The sequence below is a fragment of the Equus caballus genome, chromosome 26, assembly GCF_041296265.1.
Source record: "Equus caballus isolate H_3958 breed thoroughbred chromosome 26, TB-T2T, whole genome shotgun sequence".
In the NCBI taxonomy this organism is placed as follows: domain Eukaryota; kingdom Metazoa; phylum Chordata; class Mammalia; order Perissodactyla; family Equidae; genus Equus; species Equus caballus.
In genome coordinates this window covers 10099974-10123210 of record NC_091709.1, presented here as the reverse complement: position 1 = coordinate 10123210, position 23237 = coordinate 10099974, and the positions used below count along the sequence as shown (strand labels likewise).

Sequence of the window (23237 nt, the reverse complement as noted above, 5' to 3'; positions counted from 1 at the left end):
AGGCTCGGTTCCTGGCACGCACCTGCACCACGTGTCAGTGGCCATGCTGCGGCTGCAACCCACACAAAATAGAGGATGACTGGCACAGGTGTTCGCTCAGGACGAATCTTGCTCAGCAAAGATAAATAAATAAACTAGTAATTGGTACAGGACTGATGTTTGTGAATGGAGTAAGCCTGTGACTTGGTGGTTTCACGTGAAACTGGTCCGATAATTCTTCTCCTAGAACTTCCATGGGATAAACATTTTTAAATATTTTTGAACAGATAAGTCTTAGTGATTTCTTTCATTTCAGTCGAACGTGGATGCCACAGAGGACTTTGGGACCCAGAGGAGAGAGGAGTCATTCTGATTTGGCTACATTTATAAAATGCTGTGGTAGCAGTTTTCACAATCACTATAAATTTGTAATGTTATGCTGTCCTTTGCTAAAAATAAGACTTCCTTTTGGACCGTTAAGATTAGGAAACAAGGATTCTTACACACTGAGTTTAATGAAAATATTGGGTTTTTTTAAACTTGCTTTCCCTAACTTCCCATTTTTGGCAAAAGGATTTCTGTAGCAACTATATTCAAACAAGAGGTTGCCAATAGAAAGCAGAAGAATAAAGCAATTTCTCTGTTACCGAAAAGGATGCAGCCCAACATCGTATTCTGTACTGGATGTAAAAGTTGTGGATGGAAGAGGCTTCAGAGAAGCAGAATGTGGTACAAAGATGTCGATGCTAGCAGTGGTAACACCTGGTCTTAGAAAACACAAAGTGGCCATCTGTCAGGTGCTGATGCTGTGCAGACTGCTCTGCTCTGAAGAGAGGGCCTGGTTAGGGCCGGGGCTAGTGGGCGGCCTCAAGCCTGACCCTGTAGACCGGAGTGGGGAATCTGGCAGCCTGTGAGCCTTGCGCTATTTGACCGCACAGTGATGTGTATTTTATCATTTGCATTTAAATGCCTTTAGGAGAAGCCTGCACTCCCCCCTCAGCCACATGTACATTCCTTACTAGCCCAGTAGCCACGCTTGAATCTGATCTCTGTGTGTGTAATTGAAATATGTACTTCTCTTCATACACTTCTATGTTAAAACTGTGTCCAGGTCTGAAAAGAGACCCATGGTGACCGTCTCCCTTGATGCCATTACTCTGCACGAATAGGTGTTTGCAGCTACAGACAAACAGATCAGCTTTCCAATTTCCCCTCCTATAAGCGAGTCTCATGAAGGGATTTAAGACCATTCTTTGAATCTTAATTCCTTCCAGAGACAACTGGATTAAATCTGTCTTAGGGGAAGCCTGAGGATTGTGAAGGCTGACTTCAGGTACCCTACTGTTGGACATCACACATTTCACCCCCACTCCCCGCCATCCTCCCAGGAACTGGAAACATGGGAGCGGCCCGGTGGTGTGGTGGTTGGGTTGGTGCGTTCCACTTTGGTGGCCCAGGGTTTGCAGGTTCAGATCCTGGGCGTGGACCTAGCACCATTCATCAAGCCACACTGTGGCAGCATCCTACATAAAATAGAGGAAGATTGGCACAGATGTTAGTTCAACGACAATCTTCCTCAAACAAAAAAAGTGGAAGATTGGCAATGGATGTTAGCTCAGGACCAATCTTCCTCACAAAAAAAACACCACACACATATGTACACCTCCCATCCCCAAACACTGAAAATATTTCTTTAGATGACTCTTACCACCATTAGAGATGGAAAGGTAAACTATGAAGTAGTTTCTCAACCACCTCTACCAGGTAAAATTAAATGTGCCAGTTGGTGTAAGCGACAACAGGTCTTTCCATTTTAATGGACAACTCTACTGAATTCCTGAAGATTGATCACAGAGGAGCTCACAAGACCATCACGATGGACGGCTAAAGTCACCTTTTGATGTTTATTCCCAAAAGTATGAACATAGACACGGCACAGTAAGTTACATTTGTCATTTGTTTAAAATTCTAAACATTAACCATTTTCTGTTTTTAGAAAGGTCAGTATCTATTGAAATATTAATCTCAATGTAGTTAGAAAATACAGTCTCAAGACTCATTAATACAAATGAGTTAATAGTAAATACCAGTGCATTTGCAACTAATTTGTGAATAAAAAATAGCAATAACTAAAGAACTGCTATGTCAAGTGTAAGTATTGATTCAAAATAATTCCTTTTAGGGAGAAACATTGGTTCCCAATGCTAGTTGTATCTAAACTTGAAAAGAATGACCTTAATGGATGAATGAATGATAATATTTTGGTCTAAACATAAATTTGTGGTGATGATGTGATATATACATGGCTGTTTTTGTTACAGAAAGTAAGGCAGATTAAACATCCCCAGCAGATTCATATTTAAAGTGCAAAAAAGTCACTATTCTAGATTTATATTGCATTACATTTTCCTTCTATTTGCAAGTTTCGAAGATGTGCATGTGTGTATTTTTGTGTGTAGATGTGTGTGTACATCCTACCCTGCCTCTTGCAAACTAGAGAATCGCTTCCCCAGTTAATGTGTGTGTTAAGCAGGGGAATTATCCAGAGAAGGCACTTATACACCCACATTGCTGAATAATTTGGAATTTACTCTTGAATAAGAAAAGCCATTATAAGTACATTGTATTTAACACCTCCTGGGTGTTACACGTGTGCTTAAGCATGGATGATCAGGCCACTGAAAACTGGTTTTTTTGTTAATATGTCAGTTTCTAGCCATCCAGTTAATGGTGATTATGTGTGCACAAACATGTATGATCTACGGAGACTGTGGCCTGTATAATGCTTGGTCTTTATTAATATCACAAAAAGCAGGCGACTAGACAGTATAATTTATTTAGTGAACATTCTAAATCAACAATAAAATTTGGTCTAATTGTTCCCATTTTTGGTGTATAAAATAAGTTAGATAAACATTGCCAGCAGATTTACATTCAAAGTGCAAGATAAGGCCGGTTTTTGATATTGATATCACATTACGGTTTGCTTCTACCTGCGAGTTTCCAAGAAGTGCATTCTTATAAATTAGATCTCTCCCTTGAGATACGATTCCCTGAATTGAAAAGCTCAATATATGAGACTTTCCTGTTAATAATAACTCATATTCTAACCAATTCAACCAAAAGTGATAGTCTTTTTTCATAGGATCCTAGATGACTTTCTGAGTTGTGAGGTTTCAAAAATAAATTGCGTAATTAAATTAGGCACCCTTCAAGTTTGAGGCCACTGTTAACAGCACACGCCTTCATTCCTTTAACAAATGCTGCATGCCCTGTATGAGCAACTGCTTTCCAGACACTGGAGAAGCATCAGCAAACTAGCCAGACAATTCCTGGCTCTGTCAGAGCGGACAGCGGAGCAGTGTGGGGCTCAAGAATTCATAACGGATATTTTCTATAGCTAAACATCAGAAAAGCCTCTTTTGAAACACTCTAGGCGCTATGCCCTAAATATTAGCTTCAAAGGTGTCACTTCTGATTAAGATCTATTCCTAAATGCAATAATACAATTCTAAGGTACCTCTGGCTCTTAAGTGCAAAAGTTTTAGTTCAAACAAACCATTAGAGCTGATGATAAGTAGGACCCTGGTGAAGGAATTTTCTAATTGGATCTTCTCTGGTGATATTTGTTAACTAGGTGACGTTAGTGACTGAAATATTAAAAAGCTAATATACAGCCTTTGAGAAATGAACCTTTAAACTAAAAGACCCATGTGCACACTCATGTGTGTGTGTGGAGAAAGAGAGACAATCATTGTTTTATTCCTATTAGTAACTTTGGCTTAAAACGTACACTGTGGCTTCTGAGAATAATTATTTTAAAGAAAATAATTCATCAACATAATTTAAATTGTATTAAAGTAGAAAAGCAAGTCTTCTGCGAAAGTTATTGATATAAAATGAGTTTTGAAGGCAACCAAATAACTAATTTCTATTTTTGTTGGAGAAGAGAAAGGAATGAAAATGAATCAGTTGGCTATTACACAATAGGAGATCTTATCTGCATTCAAGATGCTCCTTAGAAATAGTGAATAAACTCTGATTCAGACTTGTTTTCACCCGTTTTTCTCTTTGCCTTCGGTTGCAAAACCAAACTCTTACTACTTCTTTCTCCAGATTCAGTTCTTCAGCCATCCGCATGATCTCCTGAGAGGAAGGTTTATTCTGTTCTCCAAAGTGTCTCTCCAGAGCGTCTTTAGCAGCAATACTGGGAGGTGGGGCGAGAGGGGGAATAAAGGGTAAGATTATGTTTTGAGTGATGTTTTTGGCAGATCAAAATTAAGTTAGGTTGAATTTCCTAAACATTAACATGAAAAAGAAACTTAAAGACTCAAAACACTTTCAAAGCTCTTCAACAAAGATAAACGTAGAATCTATGGAACATTTCGATGCTTGTCTTGCGCAGGGTACTGTTTCCAGATTCACAGGAACAAGTAGGGGAAACCAGGCCTTGTGTTTATCCACTTTGTGCCACAAGAGGGCACTGACATTCTGAGAAGGAATGGAACGCTTCTGCAGGCATTTCTAAATGTCCCCAGAAATCAAGTAGGGTGTTTACAATAGACGATATAGTTAGTGACCAACTAACCGACCAAAACAAAACCTACAGTATTTTCGCGTTTCCTCTGTGAGCCTCACAGAGATTACACAAAGACCAACGAACAGTCTCTCCGGTTTGAAATGCAAGGGGTACCCTTGGAGGTGCAGGGACTGAAGTACTGATCACTAGTTATGTTATTCTTCATAACATGGACACCATGTTGCCAGAGCAAGACTTGTATCTAACGAGACTTGTATCTAACAGAAGAGCGGAAACAGTCGCTCTTCTCAGAAGTGGCTGCTCAGGCTCTGCTTCATCCCAAACTGTGCGGAGCAGAAGTATTCTTGAATCAAACGGTACCTACTTTACATTAAATGTTTAAAATTACTAGCCCTCCATTTCTCACGATTCAGTTATTAAATGATGCTTTTTCACCTGTTTTGTCAATGGACTGTTCACCTTACATTTACATGTCACGGTGCACCCATGCTCATTCCATCTGTAAATTATGTTCCTTCCTCTAGTACCTTATCGTTGTTCTCCGTTTCCTTTTCCTTTCGTTTACTCCCACTTTTTCATTGTACAAAGCTGCAATGGAGAAAAGAGCGATAATTACAAAAACAAAGTAGGCAGTTTTTTTTAAACTATTAGATTTGGATTTCAAGTTTTCTTTATAAAACAATCTAAAATAAAATTACTACACATTTTTGTTTCAGAATTTTGCAGTCTACGTCACTTTATATTACAAGCCCCAGAGAAAAATGTTAACGCAGAAATAAATATTAACTTTGCAAAGACAGTTGTCTATAAATTGTATCCTTACATTACTTTTATTGGAACACTTGCTCTAAATGCTCTCAGACCTACTCTTTATCCAGCCTTGACATTAGTAGGACTAGATAACTTTATCACATTAAATTACTCATCTAGCTTATGTTATTTCACTAGGAAGAGTGGTGTATGAAATGCTCTGGTTACACTAAACTTAGGTTACAAGAGTAATTCATGTGCAATTACTACAGTGTAGCACAGAGGCAAAAAAAATCAGGATGTATTTAAAAAAAATCATCTCCCCACTTCACACCCATGCCACATTACCGAGAAGGCTCTCCTTCGATATCTTATTCTCTCTGTTCACCTTCTCCGTAAATTGATTTCTATGCTTGCATTGGCCTTCCTTTTTTATAGTGTGCTAAAATGAGATATTTATCTTTCATCTCAAAGAGAAAACCAAACCAAAACCAAACCCCAAAGCTCTCACTGTAGTGTCCTCCTCCCAGTTGAAGCCATCATCTTTTAGGTTAAAACATCACACAGCCCTCAGAAATAGCGCTTGGCTACCTCCTACTTGCTCAGCCTCCTCCAGCCATTTGGATAGGATTGCTTTCAGTTTGCACGCATTTTTAAAGCTGAGCTGCAGGTTTTCAAATCGGCAGATCGTTGTTTGGCTGAACTCAGAGCCGTGCACGGCCGCCAGCGCTTCCCCGACGTTCGTTTGGGTGTATCCTGGGAAAGGACAACAAAGACCGTCAGCTTCCGCTTTTCATGAAGCGTTCATTGTGGTCCATCATTGCACAAATCTGTGCATCTTTCTTTGTCAGCTATTGAATACTGCTTTTAAGAAATATATTTGTTGGCAATTTAAAGTTGTTTAGTAAGATTCAGTGTAAACTGTCCTGTACTTCAAAACGTATTCCTTCCAGTTAAATTATTTTTTTCTAGAAGTCAAAAAATTCAGATAGGAACATCTGCCATTCATAACATTTAGTCATATTGGACAGATAAGTCATAAACACCTTATAAACACTTAAAAATTCTTGCCCTATTTATCATTCTTATTAAAAATATCTGATGATATATGCTCAAAAATCTATCATGTATTAAATATAACGCATAAAATATATGATGATAGATCATAAATATTTTTATCTTAACTGTAAGAATGAAAAATTCAACTATATTTTTGAAAGGTACCAAATAAAACTGAGAATTGTTCTTACTTTCCCTAAAAACATGTTTATTATGAGAGTATGCTCACACATTTTATGTATACCTCTGAACACATTCATTATATTATTTGTTGATGCTTCTATCTCCAGGCAAAAGATATTCATTGATTGTCGCAAACGTTTTTAGAGTACAAGCTGATGTAAACCATCAATATAGAATTTGAAATATTCACAGCAAGAGAAATAGCAAACTGAAAATGAATGTTATAGAAATGCCTACTTCTGTGTTTATTGTGACTCCATATTAATTCAGGGCCTAAGGCTAGATGCCTGTATGTACAACGTGATTCCACATGGTGCCTATCAATAAGTATCATTACAAAATTACCTGGGGTTCATTCCACAAGTGCAGAGGTTTGAACTAACGTTATCAATCCATTAAAAAGAATACGCTATTTCATGAATTTAAATCAAAGTTAATTGTCATAGTTATTTTGTGTTAAAAACACCTTTCAATAGAAAATGAGCAAAGGCTACGCGAACAGACAGTTCACAGAAAAGGAACTGCAAATGACAGCCAAACACGGAAAGGACACATTTCAAACGTGACTCTTAAGAGAAATTGAAAATGAAACTACCAGGAGGTACCACTTTGACCTATCTGATTTTCAAAGATCCGAAAGATTAAAAGCACATTTTTCCTTCAACAGCTATTTATTTAGTCTATGTACCAGTCACTATTCTAAGTGCTGAAGATATAGCATTAAGGAGAAAACAAAAATGAATAAATAAATGAAAAACAAAACACTCCTGCCTTCATGGAGATTATGTTCTGAGGGGCAGCAAAAGAGACTCATGGTGGCAGTAAAATTTGGTACAACTTCTATGCAGACCCATTTGACAACATCTATCTAAATTACAAATACACAGACTCTTTAATCAAGCAATTTTGCTTTTAACACTTTTCCTATTCATATATTTATATAGCTGCAAAATGACATCTAAGCAGTTAATCATTGTGGCTTTGTGGCATAAGATTGGAGACCCCCTAAATTTACCATCAGTAGAGGACTGGTTAAATAAATTGTAGTACATTTATACAATGGAATTTGACAGATCTCTTTTAAAAAAACAAAAAAGCTCTCTAAAACCTAATACTCTAAAAGCTCTCCAAAATAAATAGTTAAATAAAAAAAAATCTGTGTGAAGAAAGAGAGATATTTCTTCGGGTATGCATAAGATATCTTTGGAAGGATACACAGGAAACTAGCAACACTGATCAACAGGAAAGACAAGCAAAAGGGATACATTGCCCTGGTGCTCTTTTATGGTTTTGAACCATACGACTCTATCATCTATTCGAAAGTTCAAATAAAATGTAGATTAAAATGGGCATTTCAAAACTTATCTTGAGGTGGGTAAGTTGAAAAAGAGTGCCATTAATTTAAAAATCTATGTATTCAGGCTGTTAAGAACTTACAAGGAAATGAAAGTTTTGCAGATATTCATAATTGGACTAACTTAAGTCCACAGTAGAAACGTAGAATGAGAACTGGCTTGGATTCTGAGCAGAGAATAAGAGAGTGAACAGTCACAGAGTAAAGATTCACAGACCAAGTTGTGTGCCCCATAAGAGCAATCTTAAAAAGCACATACCTAACTTAATTCTTCTCACTTTAAATTCATTGGCAAACTTTTCAAGTTCTCGGATTTCGGGAGAGTCCATGTCTATGGGCTCTTCAACCAATTTACTTTTCCGCCTGAGTTCCTGCTTGAAGTCAGCAGCTGCAGGGTCCTCTGCCAGGAGAGGCTGGTGCATGGGAGGAAAGCCATGCCCCAAGGTGTGGTCAGGAAACTTATAAAGACAAGGGGTTAAGCTACCTGTGAAGAAGCAAAGACAAGGAAAAGGCCATTTAATTGTCTCCCATTTCTATTACAAGAGGGGGTTTTGCCCGATAGAGCCCATTTTTCAGCTACAGCCAGTCTCGATTCTTAAAGGTTACCAGACATTCAGTCTTCTGAAGCAGAAGTCAGAGTAGCTTAGTATAAATGCGATTACTTATTTTTCACCTTCCCCAGAGCAGCAAAAACAAAGATAATGCCAAAGGAAACAAGCTGGGAATTGCAAATAATTAAAATAGAAATTAAAAAAATCTCTTAGAAGTGTAAGTTTTTCCTCTTAAAAGACACCTATTCTCGGGAATCTGAGGTTCAACTCTAACCAGAATGTATGTTTTGATCATTGAACAAATAATCTGTGATGTTTGTTACCATCAAGGCGCAGGGCTAAGTATTATGCTGGAAAGTTTTCTTATGATTGGGAAATTGATTTTACAATATTAAAAGGCCTCACTGTTTTATCAGTACATACTTAATTTCACTGGGAAATAATCACATCTTTTTTTAATTTAACAAAGGCAAGTAAAAGAAAATTATGAGAACATAAAACAGGTTAATATGGTTAAATAGATTCAAAGAATAGACATTAACAAAAGGTAACTTTAAAAGTTCTATTAAAAAGTCATCAAGAGGGGCTGGCCCTGTGGCCGAGTGGTTAAGCTCGCGTGCTCCGCTGCAGGCGGCCCAGTGTTTCGTTGGTTCGAATCCTGGGCGCGGACATGGCACTGCTCATCAGACCACGCTGAGGCAGCGTCCCACATGCCACAACTAGAAGGACCCACAACAAAGAATATACAACTATGTACTGGGGGGCTTTGGGGAGAAAAAGGGAAAAAGTAAAATCTTAAAAAAAATAAATAAATAAAATAAAAAAGTCATCAAGAAGATTTCTTAAAAACTATATGATATAATGGAATCTTTTCTGATAAGTTTTTTTAGAAGCAAAAATAAATGGCATAGAGGGCCAGCCCCGTGGTGTAGTGGTTAAGTTTGGCATGATCCACTTCGGCAGCCCAGGTTCACAGGTTCAGATCCTGGGTGTGCACCTACACCTCTCATCAGCCATGCTCTGATGGGGACCCATACACAAAATACAGGAAAACTGGCACAGATGTCAGCTCAGGGCCAATCTGTCTCAGCAAAAATAATTTAAAAATAAATGGCAAAGAAGTGTTCAATTCTCGATATGATACGTGAGCACTCACAGTTGATGAAGCATTGAGTTGATGAAGTGGGTTAAATGATAAATCACAAAAAAGCTAAAAGAGCTAATCTTTTTAAATTGCTTCCAGATTTCATTCTTCATTAGGAAAGAAGAGTATATCTCAGTTGGGGAGTGAGGTGAGAGGATGGTACATAATCCAGATTCCCCCACATTTTGTTTCTGTTTTCTTCATCAATACATTAAAATGTTTATTGATAGAGATTTCACTTCAACTGATATTAAATGACACATGTATAACCAAGACATTTTGATATAAATGAAATATTGATTAATTAATCATTTTTCTTATGAGTATAAATAAATATTTAAACTAAAAATAAATTACTACATATGCACAGTAATCATTCTTGGAAACTTGCTGAAAAAACATCAAGAGTTTATGCTACCTATAATTTCTCCATAAATACATTCACAAATTAAAGACATTAGTAATAATGTATTTTGCCAAAATGTATAAATCTTACATTATATATCAATATGTAATGAGCAAACAATAGCATAAGTCAGCAAATTGTTGGCTTCTATTATTTATATGAAAATATGTAATTATAAAGTGTACCCTTATCCGACAAACTATATATATTATTTTTGTGAAGCAAAATAAACATGCAAGTGAAAGATTAAACAAAATGACATAAAATAAATTTGGTAGGCTCACAGCCAAAAATATATTTAAAGAGAAACTATTCCTGTTAGAAAATTCATGCTACTTCTGCAAACCAAAATTACTCAGTTTTCCTTTGTAAAAGTCAGTCAATCATCCACTTTTTACTTTAGTGTGTGGTATATTGGTCAGACCACACAAAATACTAAAAGAGCAATTTTATAAATTTTCAACTTACTGCAAGCTCATTTTTGAAGATGTTTATTGCTTTTGGTGTTCATTTTTTAGCTTGCTATTAATTTTAGACTTCTGCTAGTTGAAATAAAAGAAAAGACTAATATATGTAAAAAGAAAACTGATTACGTTGATTTCAGTATCTGCTTAATGTTTAGCTCAAGACTTTTCTTTCACTTATGCTTTCAGAGTTGGTTCTTATAGATATGGTAAAATCACTTCTTTCATCATTCAAGAATATCAAACATCACTTAATGCACTTAATGATGAAATAGTCTGAGAAACAATAAAAACAGAGAAGAAAATCAGACTGCTATTTGATTTTGCACATTTACTATATTTTAAGAGACTTTAGACAACTCATTTAACCTCTGTCTAATTATTTTTATTTCACGTAAGTAATTCGTTGCATATCTTTCACGTGAGCATCCCGTGAGGGCCGAATCCGTTCGCGATCTTGACCATGATTTTCCACTTTTCTTGCCGATCATAACCAGGCACTGCTATGAATCCTCCATGTGATACTTTGCACCGTGTTCATTGTACATTTGTCATCTTCTGACCTTTATATAAACAAGTTCGGTAGCAAGGATATGTATTTTTTACCCATAGTTTAAAATTTAGGACATTTAAGTGAAAAGAAGTTACATAACTTTCCTCGGGTGCCACAATGAATTAACCATGTGGTGGAAACTAGAAGTGAAGTTCAACGAGCGCGGCGACAAACCACATCGAAACCACCGCCTCGTTCATTCCCAGGCGGGGTGTACTCAAGGAAACTGACTTTCCTTTAAAGGCTTTTCCTGCAGATTAAACACGTGTAGCTACATTAAACACATGCTTTCAGACAAAAATATCATTATTTATTGAAGTATTAGAAGTGCGCCATCCCTAGTTTTGGAAAATTTTAAAGGTAGTTTACACATTATAAATACTCTGGATAAATAAATATTTAGAAAATGAATTTGAACATAAGCCCATGAACAGCACACAGAATATGCCATGTTCAAAGGTTTGGCATCCAGAGACAAAAAGGAAAATACATGACATGTGATGCGTTTTCATTTTTCATTAAGTGCAAGTATCCACAGTTATTGGCGGGGACCGTTTCCCTGGAACTAACTTTAGACAGAAATGGACAAGGACAGTCACGGCCCAGACAGACAAGCTGCAGTTTCCATCACATGGTCCTGGATTCGGAGGTGAGTGGAGAGTGACTGGTATGGTTAATATGGGAAGATATTTTTTAAATCTTTCTAAAGCCCGGATTATTAAAAAAGGGGGAAAGAAGGGGCTGGCCCCGTGGCCGAGTGGTTAAGTCCGCGCGCTCCGCTGCAGGCGGCCCAGTGTTTCGTCGGTTGGAATCCTGGGCGCGGACATGGCACTGCTCATCAAACCACGCTGAGGCAGCGTCCCACATGCCACAACTAGAAGGACCCACAACGAAAAATATACAGTTATGTACTGGGGGGCTTTGGGGAGAAAAAGGAAAAAAATTAAATCTTTAAAAAAAAAAAGGGGGAATGAAGGGAGGAAGATAAAAGATGTGGTGAGTCATGTGCAGCAGAAGCCTCCTGAACAATTTCCAAAACATTGATAAACCAAAATTGTCTATAGCTTAGACAAGCGTATGCCTAAGGAGCTTGAAGTTTGGCACACTTTTTTTTACAACCCACAGTGTATTTTTGCATGGCAGAGTAATCCACCACAGCCTTTCTGAATTGCTCAGTATGTATCTCTGCGTGGCAGAGCGGGAGAGGAACAGAGGGACATCTTTTACAGCAGGCAGTCGGGAGGCAGACGTCCAGCTTGCCTTGCTGGGCCCTGGCTCAGTCAACCACGGCGTGGGGCAAATTGCTCTTCCGCAGCACGTGGCTCTGCCAGATACTAACCGACAACATCTCTGAGGTTACTGGCTTGAAGCCTGAACGGAACAGGGAAGCAGAGGAACACAGTAAAGTCCACCGCCCTGCTGTAGATATGCAGAGGAACAAGCGTCGGAACATCTCCCTTTTCTTCTCCCTCGTGCACGACCATGTGAAGCTCATCATAGATTTGAATCCTGATCTTTTCTCCTCTGTGCACTGGTAAACCCTATCCATGTACAACAGGGGTCTTCTGCCTGGTGTGGTAAAGTAACTTTATTTGGAACACAGCCATGCCCATTTGTGTACGTATTGCCTGTGGCTGCTTTCCTGCGACCTTGACTGAGTGGAGTAGGTGAGACAGAGATTATAAAACTCAGGGAAAATATATCACGTTACTGCTGCTGAAAGGGCTTTCATGATCCAGAGGCAAAGGATCGTCAGAATTACTCCTTCCTTCAGAGTCGGCACAAGCAGAACAAGTTAGGGAAAAAGAATAAATAAAAGAGATGAAAAGAAAAGAAAGAAAAAGGAAGACAACTTAAGGATAAAGAGATGGACTCCAAAGCAGGCCTGTGCGTCAACTGTCAGCCTGGTTTCTGTAGCCGTTTGCGTTAGCCCAGCTGGAGAGGGTCCTCTCAGCCAGAATAGTCTTTTCTCTTACTGTCCACTTCTCATAAAAGAGAACATACCTTCATCTTCTTGGTTAACTTGCAAACATCAGCTATTTTGCTTTCTTCTTAAAATTAAGTTTTGAATAAGGAGTCTTCTACCACATCTTGGGTGGCCACCATACCATCTAACTTGCTGGGTTCAACAGTCATGGCCGTGGGCTCATTTGCTCAGGTTCCACAGGATGGTGGAAGGGTGGACAGCCCGTCGAGCTTGCTCCTAAGCCTCACCCCGCTTTAGACACTGGAGGACAGAAATAGTCTCAGATATCCAGGACTCAGAGTGTCGAGAGGTTTTTGTTATTGTTTTGTTTTGTTTGTGTTTATCTAGAAGAGATTATGAATGGCATTTCTAATTCCCTGTTTCCTGTTACCCATACTGCAGACTGTTGAATTATCTAAATTCTCATGAGTGAAGGGGCAGAAGGAATTTAGCTGCAGCTGTATAGTAAAGAGAAGATCAGGGAGGAAGCCAGGTTGAGCTGGGACAAATTTGCCACAACTTTATAGAGCTGTGGTACCCACCTCCACTTGGATATAAAGAGATTGAAACTCAGAGACATTAAGTGGCTTGAACCAAGTTCATAGTTAGTTCATGGTGTGGCTAATTCATTGCTCCCAATTAGTCCTTCTCTTTGGTATGCCCCCACCTGGACTATGAGGCACAGTGGGCTCATCTGAGGATTAAAGTCCCCCCACCAACCTTAACAAGATATTAGCTGGAGCCCTTCCTTTCCAGTGCGTTATTCAGTTAATGAAATGCTCAAACAGATGTAAGCATCAGAGTATGGGTAATAGAATAACCACATAAAATAAAGCAATGTCACATCCTTCGGAACATAGTTCTTTGTGTTGCTTCTCTTTTCTATGGCAGACGTGACAATGAGCTTGTCTTTGTTGATGCTGATAAGACACTTCCCTGGGTTGTGTGGAAGTGGCTGATTTGATGAATGCCTTGAGATGTCTCAGAAAATTCAAATGACATAACCAGGTTTCTCTTGTGTATTTTGTGCCTTTGCTCTCTTATTTCTTAATTCATGTGTTTTATAACTCAATTTGTCTACCTTCTCTGGGGATGAAAGCAGGAGAATTCACATTCTCTGAGATTTAATCTTCCATGATGCAAATGCTAATACTTAATATATGTCAAAATGGTGACATTCTAACAGAGTGTAAAGCATATCACATTTTAATGATATCCCTCTCAAAAATATTCAAATATAATCTCTATGCTTTCCATGGTGGGTTTTTCTTTCAGTGACAAAGTATATTCAATTTACTTTCTAAGACGACAGTTATCCCTCCAAATCTTAGGATAACCACTTTGCTCCTGATGTCGCTAACCCAGGCTTTGAGTAATTTTAAGGGGCTTTTCCGGGGACCTCTCCTTTTTAACTGCGATGAGGAAGAGGGTTTGCGGAGTGCTTATTGGAGGAAGCACAATCTGAGCTGCCTGTGGACTCCCCGGGGGAACCTGGGCCTGTTCACGGCCATCCTGGAAGCTGGAAGGATGTCAGAATTCTCAAGCCAGTTGCGAACTCACTAGGCCAGCAGCTGTGGGCCTTGATCTGGGGGGAGGGAGGTGGTGCCAAACCCATCTTAAAGACTGGTCTGTCGCTGATTCCGTCTTGGTGCTAACTTCTCTCCATGGCTGCCTCTTGCTGCATTGAGCAGCTGTCTAAAGCTGCACCCGGGCTCATGGGAGTCACTGTGAGCGAATAGCAAGGCTGCTCCTTCAAGAGAGAGCAGCACGCGGCCAAGTGCTTGTCATTCCTCTTCCACAGTCAAAATGGGGCAGCGCCACACAAAGGATTCTGCCTGCACCTCCAGTGGCCAAATGCACATCATTTTACTACTTTACAATGAAAGTAGTCCATCATCAGCAGGGGCTGTTCTCATAACTGTGAACGCCGATTACGAACTCTATGAATCATGAATGATCAGTTTTCAAAGGGGAGGGAAAAAATACAGCTTTCCTTATTTCTTAATTATTAAAAAGAGATGTCAGGACTTACAGGTGATCATTAAGAACATCAGTTTTCCTTTTACCATAAAGGTGAGGATATGAGCTTATTCAGACTACCGCTTGATAGAATGTAAGAGAAGCTAATTTACTCTGGAATATTTTATTTTAAAGTTTTATTTAGTCTTAAACTGAAAAAAATTTCAGAAATTAAAGTTTGGTGAGCTAAATTCTTTGTTCAATTTTATTCAAATTTATAGGCGTATGTCCATATTTGATTGTTTTATTACTTACTCTAGATGATGACAAAACACAAGAAAAGATTGCCCTAATATGTGATTCCTTTATGCAAAGTTTCGCTCCTGCATCACACAAGCATGCACACACACACGTGCGCACACGTACACAGATGCACTCATGTTCTCACTGAGCCATAATATTTTTCTCCCTGCTACTGTAATAAATATAAAAGATCAAAGAATATCTAAAAAAGACAATCTGTTCAGAACAAAATTGTGCGCTTTATTAAACCATTAAAACCCTTTCTCTGGCCAGATCCTAAAATTAAGTCAGAAATTTTGTGATGAGTGGATCTCTTCAGCCGAATTTTCTTCTTAAGAAACGTGCTATTGATGCCTTCAGACACACATAAATGAATAAGAAGTTCATCCTGATTTCATGACGCTCTACTTATCCAAAGGAGAAACAGATGTAAGTTCACCTATTTCAATCTCATTTGAGACTCAGAGGCAGCTCACAGAGGGCTGCCACAGCCTCAAACAACCATTACTAAAGCCACTACAAACCACCCTTACCCTTCAATGACTTGCGAATCTTTATGGACCAAATGTCCAGAAGAAACGTTGGTTGAGGGACATGTTCTATAAAGCCGTGCTGTCTGCTTTGGTAGCTACATGAGCGCTTAAAATGTGGCCAGTGCCACTGAGGAACTAAATTTTAAATTTGACCTTATTTTAGCTAATTTACATTTAAATTTAAACAGCTACATGAGGCTAGTGGCTACCTTATTATTACTGGAGGCAAGCCCACCAATAGCCTCAACAAGTAACCATCAGCAGTTTGACAGTAGTGAATTAGAATGAAAATCGTACAAGACAAAGCACAGGAGTTGAGAAGCGCAACGGCTGAGGAGTGTGTGGAATAGGAACAAGCGGGCGTAACCGCCATGGTCTCTGAAGGCATCACAGAGCAGAGAACGTTTCAATAAGTGGTGGTTTTACCAGCAATTTCCTAGGTTAGGAGATTAGAATTTCACAATACACTCTGGTCAAGATTCCATCAGAACCAGGAAATCCATCGAAGTGTTCCCAAATTCAATTTCATATGTAAAGACAACTTTTCTTACCTGCCATCACGCCATAGGTTGATGACTGGTTTCCATAGTGACAGGAAGGAACAGAGTAATGAAGTCCTGTTGCTGTGTTTCCCAACGTTGTCACCGAGAAATACGTGCACAAACATTTAGGAGTTTGGATCAAAGACAAAATAGACGGGACTGGTAAGAAAATGTATGAGGATTCAAGACACATTCGTTTCATTTCAAGAATACACATTTATGCAATTCTTCAAGTTATATGCCAATAACTTTTCTTATTTGGGGAAATTCTCTGATGAGTAAGTTGAAACTAGGGGTCAATTTGTCTCAAGTAATGAGATCGTAAATCATCAAAGTGAACTATAGCCTTCATTAATTATCCTGTGCTCTATGAACAGCTGACTGACCAGTTTGGACCTTGGCTAATCGAAAGTTTCTGAACTATTGTAGATTCCATCTAATATAAACATTGCAACAAACCTACTAAAGAATAGCCTCTTAAAATTCTTGTATAACATAGTATTATAGAGTGGTCTTTCTGGAAGAATGAACAGAGAAATCTACTATTGAACATGCTTTACTTTTATTTTCCTAACAAATTTCTTCCATCAAAGGAGAAATGGCAGAGCAACTAGCCTCCTATTCGATACAATCACAAAAGTTCCACTAAATTCAGAGGTTTATGAAAAACTTGTGACAATGTATTTATGTTGAGGTCGAAACTATGAGGTTGTAGGTTTTCTGAATGCATGCAATCAATTCAACAATTCTAATGATAAAGCTGGTCAAAAAATAAATTCACTCATTATTGAGAGGCTTATGGTCTATAAAGATTGAATCTATTATATTAATATAAGCTCATTCTTGAATAGTTCTATGCCTTGTGGAATCAATGTGTATTTTGAAAGTAAATTTGAATTACTAAGCTTTCATCAAGCTTTAAACATGACTCACCAAGTTGACTAAAAGCATAGACTATTGGTAATAAAATCACCAGCCAATGTTTCCTTATGTGTTTTATTTTCTCATTTTTCCTTCATGTCCTGAATATAATGGTGAATTTTTAGGAATATAACATACTTATATCTTCTTGAATAAAAAGAAAAGATATAAAGTGTAGAATTAGGATCCTCTGAAAATACTGAGATATAATCTAGTGAATAAAGATGAAGTCTCTCCAGAATTTTCTCTAACTATAGATCAATCTTTAATATTTAAAAATATCTGCATGAATTTTTATGGAACAACTGACATGTAGGATGAACTGGAGCTATTTTACATTAGAATGTGACACATAAAAATCTTACTGTGCATTCCAAAATTAAAAAAACTTGAAGCACATTTAATACCCAAGTGCTTTTCCCATTATAACCAGTATTTCTAATTCCTTAGGCAATTAGATGTATATGATTATAGTTTGATGGAAAAATTATAAAATCAATGCTATTATCATTTAAAACATATTTAGGTCATTTTAACTGATTATTAATTGTTTTACTTCCAAGGTTTAAATACTTTTTGTTTCTCTGATTTGGGGGAAGTTGTATAAAGGGTAGGTTGATTTACTAAATGCATTATTAATTTATTTTTAAATAAATAAGTAGGATTTTGAGCCTAAACTTGTTAAATCATAACCTCAATTCTAAATGTTATTTTCATTCTGGCCAAATACTATTCATGCACAGTAGATTAAACAAGTAATGTATTGTTCTCCTCATCCCCAATCTGTAGAGAGATCTTTTATTTAAAATATACAGTTAGCTAAGTGATAATTGTTTAAACGTATTTATAGCACTTTTTTTGGTAAAAAAAACTTTATATCTTCCAAAAAATATGTTTGAGGATATTTTCATTATTATCTTTTTAATTAAATTATAAGAATCTTTGGTAGATGAAAAAAAATCTTCCCATTAGTGATTTTACCAAAGTCCAGGTACAAAATCTCTAGATTCTTTAAAAGTCAGTTGAAGATTAATGTCAAATTTATATATATGTTTGGAAACTGCATAATAAAAGATAAAGCTCACATCCTCTAACTCAGAATATAAATGTATCAACTCAAATTTTCATTTTTAAACGTATAAGATTTAGTTCATATTTAAATTGTTTTTAAAACAAGTAGAAAGTGAATGGTATATTGTTATTTAGCGAAAGAAATTTACTCAATTCAAGACTTTGTCCATTTATAAATCTGCTTTAAAACGCTTTATTTGTTCCTGTATAGAGAAGGGATGCATTAGCAAACATACTTATTTGATTGATTGTGTTTAAGACAATATATTTAAATTCCCAAGTTTAATTTTTATTTAAGAAAGTTACATAAGAAAAAAATAAAACTTGGTTAGAGATTGAAGTCTCTTCAGAACTCAGTCTTGAGAAAATTTAACTCAGTGGGCTCTAAATGTTATGTACTGCTTCCAAAGTTGATTTTCGAGCTTTGAATTATGCTAAAAAGTTACGATTGTTAAAATTATTTAATTAATTTATTCTTTGAAATCCATTGTTGTTGGTATTGGGAATCATTTAGTTGTGTTTATATGGCTTTTTTAGACACGGTAGCAAATGTAATCTAAAAACCAAATAAATCTTTAAGATAAAGAAGTAAAGCCTTTTAAACCTTAAATTATTTTAGACTCTTTAGTTTTGTTCCTTATCTATAAAAATTTCCATTAAAATAGTTTTAAGATTAAAAAGAGCCAAAGTCACTGTTTGCTTATGTAGAAAACAGATCATTATAATAAAACCAACAGTAATTTAAATTACTACACTTACTAACACTTCCTGAAAAATTTCTTAGGCATTTTGGCTTTTCAAACATCCTTAATATTTAACTCAAAACATATTTAAAATGAAGGAGAAAATAAAAGGAGCAAAGAGATTCTAAACTAACAAGCTTCCAAGCCTCCATTCTGCAGTCTTGAGGCCCGGCCTCGCGCGGACCGCGAGCGGAGTCGGTACCTGTGGACATCACGTTGGTGGCGTGGTTGGAGACCGGTAGGCACTCGGCAGCGCTGTGATGCATGATCAGGGGCAGAGCTGCTGAAGACTCGGAATTCAGAGGCATAAAGGTATCAGCCGAAGTAAAAGGTTGGCAACTCATTCCCACAAGAGAGTAGAAAAATGAGGAGAACTGCTGCTCCCCAAATCAGGGCGTTATTCTATTATCGTCTCCAAGGGCCGTTTCAAATCTCACTCCTGCATACATACATCAGGGAGGCTCTGGGGCGCGGGCGGGCGCGTGCTGGCGCTTATACTGCAGGGAAATCCCTTTATACATGTTAATCATCTGTTCCCAGGGGTATTGCCGTATCAATCTGAACCTTCTTCCTCTCAACCAAACGTAATTCATGCCCAAGAGGGAAGCTGGTTCTTGTACAGACTGAGGGGAAAGGAGAAATCTGAAACTTTATGTGACAACTTCAGTAATTCAGGTGTTTTAGGAAGGAATGAAGAACTTCACTAGAGTGTCCCCCAAAGAAATCATGCTACGATGGATTGAAAAGTACTAGGTGTCTTTCTGCTACTAACACAATGACAAATTTATATATATGAGATTTCTTCCGGGAACTTCTCATTAAATCTGCAAAATAATGTCAAACAAGTACTCACTACATAATCTTAAGAAACTGTGAACTTCTACGTTGATTTCAGTTTACTCATCGAGAATGAACATTATTTAGTCAGCTCTCTCTAGACGTCGACACTGTTCTAGGCGCTTCCTCCGGTTGTGTCAGCAATCTCGGACCAGCCCTGTGAGTTCCGTGCCATCCTCACTAAACTCGACTGTGCCAGAGCCTCTGATCTTAGCCGTTCCACTCCAGAGCCTGCACTGAGTGTAAATCTTCCACCGAAATACATTGACAATATGTGAGGATGAAAAAGATAATATACTACCAGCAATTGATTCAAAGGTAAATATCAGTATCATGATTTTACAGTGATCAGGATTTCTAGACATAAGTGAACGAATGCGATACTGTCTTCAGAATGTGTCCTAGGGGTAACATAGCAAACAGAAATAGCCTGACAGCCACAGATAGTACTGACATAAGCAAGGGCCTGCTTCAGTAGATATTTTGAAATTTTATGTGATAGAATGTTTCAAGATAACTTGGAATCGGCTGCTTTGTGATAAATTTAATGCTAAAAATATTGATGAGAATAAATTTTCAAAAACTTGAACACTTTGTTTGTAACCAGTTGATATTTTGTAGAAAAAGATTTCATAAGGTTGCTGAAATCATTAGATATTGCCTGAAAAGTATTTATTCTAAAAATGACATATTTTCCATTCTGAATTCTACATCTTTGAAGATCTATTAGTCATCTCTAATGAGAGAAGAAGGTTACAGGTAATCGAAAGTATTTATTTCACTCTTGGAGAATTCTTGTAATTTTCAGACATATACAAAAAAGCGGCCTTTCAATGTGTTTATAAAGAGAATTTACTAGGAAAATTAAATAAAAAGTTTACTGGCATTGAATTTCTTAAACATGAAGCTAAATGATATTTAGAGACAATAGCACTTAAAAATTGCCCCTAAGAATTTTGCTATTGTTACTTGGAGTCACTGGAATGTGCTGGTAAAGTGTATCAGCCAAGTCATAGATCGTGAGCAATGCTGTAAAACTTGCCTTGAACAACAGAAAACTTTCCCAGGAGTTTGCCATGCTATCTAAAACTGCAATCTTAGATATAATTTCCTTAATAATGGTTTTAAAATTTTTAAATATGTGTGTTGTGAAATGTAAACAAAAATTTTACAGTTAAAATTGTGTAAGGCCAGGATATATATGTCCCTGCTATATATAGTCTTCTCACTTAGTACTGTAAACTATTCATTTATCAGTTTTTAAAATCAGCTTTTTGTAAACAGTTTTAATTTTTCACAATATTGAATTATATAGCTCTATTACAATTTAACTATTTCTTTATTTTTGGGTGTTTGTATTGCTTTTTGCTTTTCATTTTTTATAAATAACAATGCAGTTAACCTTTTTGTCCAAAATGGTTTTTTTTACACCATGCATTTTTACAATTTATCCACAGGATTGTTTTGAATATCTCCCCTTAGGATAGATTCTTAGAAGTGAGATTATTGAGTTTGTCTTATGAGATCTTTAAAATTCTTGAAAACATTCCCAAATAGTTTTAAAAAGCAAAAGGCCTTTTTTAATAGCAGTTATAGGTGAACAGAAAAATAGAGCAGAGAGTACTGAGAGTTCCCATGTACACACTTCCGCCACCCTGCCACAGCCACGGTCCTCCCCGCTGTCACTGTCCACGACAGTGGCTCATTTGTTACAGTTGATGAGCCTACAATGATACATCATTATCACCCAAAGTCCACAGTTTATGAGTTCACCCTTGTACATTCTACAGGTTTTGACAAATGTATAACAACTTGTATACATCATTGTGTCCTACAGAAGAGTTTCACTGTCCTAAAAATCCTCTGTGCTTTGCCTATTCATTCTTCCCTCCCTCCTAACTCCTGCGACCACTGCTCTTTTTACTGTCTCCATAGTTTTGCCTTTTCCAGAATGTCGTATAGTTGGAATCTTACTGTATGTAGCCTTTTCAGGTTGGCTCCTTTCACTTAGTAATATGTATTTAAGCTTCCTCTCTATCTCTTTATGGCTTGAGAGTTCCTTTCTTTTTAGCTCTGAATAATATTCCATTGTCTGGATGTACCACTGTGTATTAATTCATTCACCTACTGAAGGACATCTTCTTGTTTCCAAGTTTTGGCAATTATCAATAAGATTGCTATAAACACCCATGTGCAGGGTTTTGTGTAGACATAAGTTTTCAACTCCTTGGGGTAAACGCCAAGGTGCATGATTGCTGGATCATATGGTGAGAGTATGTTTAGTTTTGTAAGAAACTGCCAAACTGTCTTCCAAATGGCTGTGCCATTTTGCATTCACGTCAGCATTGCACGAGACTTGTTCCACATTCCGACCGGCATTTGATGCTGTCAGCATTTTGGATTTTAGCCATTCTAGTATGTGTGCAGTGGTATCTCATTGTTGTTTTAATTTGTTATGTTGAGCATCTTGTCATATGCTTGTTTGCTATGTGTATGCCTTCTTTAGAGAGGTGTCTGTTCATATCATTTGCCCATTTTTAAATTGGGTTGTTAGTTTTCTTATGGTTGAGTTTTAACAGTACTTTGTATATTTTGGATAACAATCCATTATCAGATATCTTTTGCAAATATTTTCTCCCAGTCTATGGCTTACCTTCCCAATTGCTTTTTCAAATAATTTGTTTCATTATGATTTGGTTTCAACTATAAGGAACAAGTTGAGAAAAAATAGTTGTTTATATTAGGAGACGGAGGGGTTTCTTGGAACTCATAGGATTGAAGGAAGTCAGGCCATAAGAAGCGACTAAATACGAGATGGAAAACCACATGCCCCCTCTCTCTGACTCCCCTATCTCCTTGTCTCTGTCTCTCTCACTTTCTCACTTTCACTCTCTACAACAGCCTAGGTTGATCCTCCATCTATGGCCGCCTCACAGATCTCCAGAGCAAGCCCTAAGCTTTTAGCCAGACAAAGAGGTTACCTTGCTGTTTCTCAGTCTACATTTATGAGAGAAACATTCTGATTGGCCATGGCTTTCGCTGTGTTCCAGAAGCACAGCACGGTTCCCCGTCTCCACACTTATGAATGGGGTGCTTTGCGCTGGAAGCGTTCAGGCATTTGTAGACAAGGAGGGAAAGATTGTTATCTGGGAAGACATGCTGAAGATGTGACTGATGCCATTCCACCATTTCACAATAACACCAGGAGAGTAAAACTGACATTTTTGTAGCATTCTCAGTGTTAGTACAGGTGTGCATCACTTAACAAAGGGGATACATTCTGAGAACCGTGTCGTTAGGTGATTTTGTCATTGTGCAAACATAGTGGAGCGTATTACACAAACCTAGATGGCATAGCCATGTGGGACCACCGTAGTAT

General features: G+C 37.5%; 1 protein-coding gene across 2 annotated transcripts; it reads right to left on the bottom strand.

Moving 5' to 3' along the window:
- Positions 1 to 1869: 1869 nt before the first annotated feature.
- POU1F1 (POU class 1 homeobox 1) lies at positions 1870 to 19491 on the bottom strand. Of its 2 annotated transcripts, none has more exons than XM_001501258.4 (6): positions 19224 to 19491; positions 16296 to 16367; positions 8125 to 8349; positions 5861 to 6025; positions 5047 to 5107; positions 1870 to 4186 (listed from the first exon to the last, which is right to left on the bottom strand). In XM_001501258.4, the coding sequence occupies exons 1-6, from the start codon at positions 19363 to 19365 to the stop codon at positions 3976 to 3978; spliced, it is 876 nt and encodes a 291-aa protein (XP_001501308.1). In that variant the 5' UTR covers positions 19366 to 19491; the 3' UTR covers positions 1870 to 3975. The 2 variants fall into 2 exon arrangements, with proteins under 2 accessions (XP_001501308.1, XP_070108559.1); XM_070252458.1 differs by having other exon boundaries at positions 16296 to 16445; positions 19224 to 19456.
- Positions 19492 to 23237: the final 3746 nt, after the last annotated feature.

Excerpts from the sequence above, each read along its gene's own strand:
- POU1F1 (XM_070252458.1), bottom strand. The coding sequence starts at position 19,365 with ATGAGTTGCCAACCTTTTACTTCGGCTGATACCTTTATGCCTCTGAAT. Across the intron at positions 8,350-16,295 it reads AACCTATGGCGTGATGGCAG|GTAGCTTAACCCCTTGTCTT; the intron begins GTAAGAAAAGTT and ends GCTTCTTCACAG. Across the intron at positions 6,026-8,124 it reads AGTGAGAAGAATTAAGTTAG|GATACACCCAAACGAACGTC; the intron begins GTATGTGCTTTT and ends GTCCTTTCCCAG.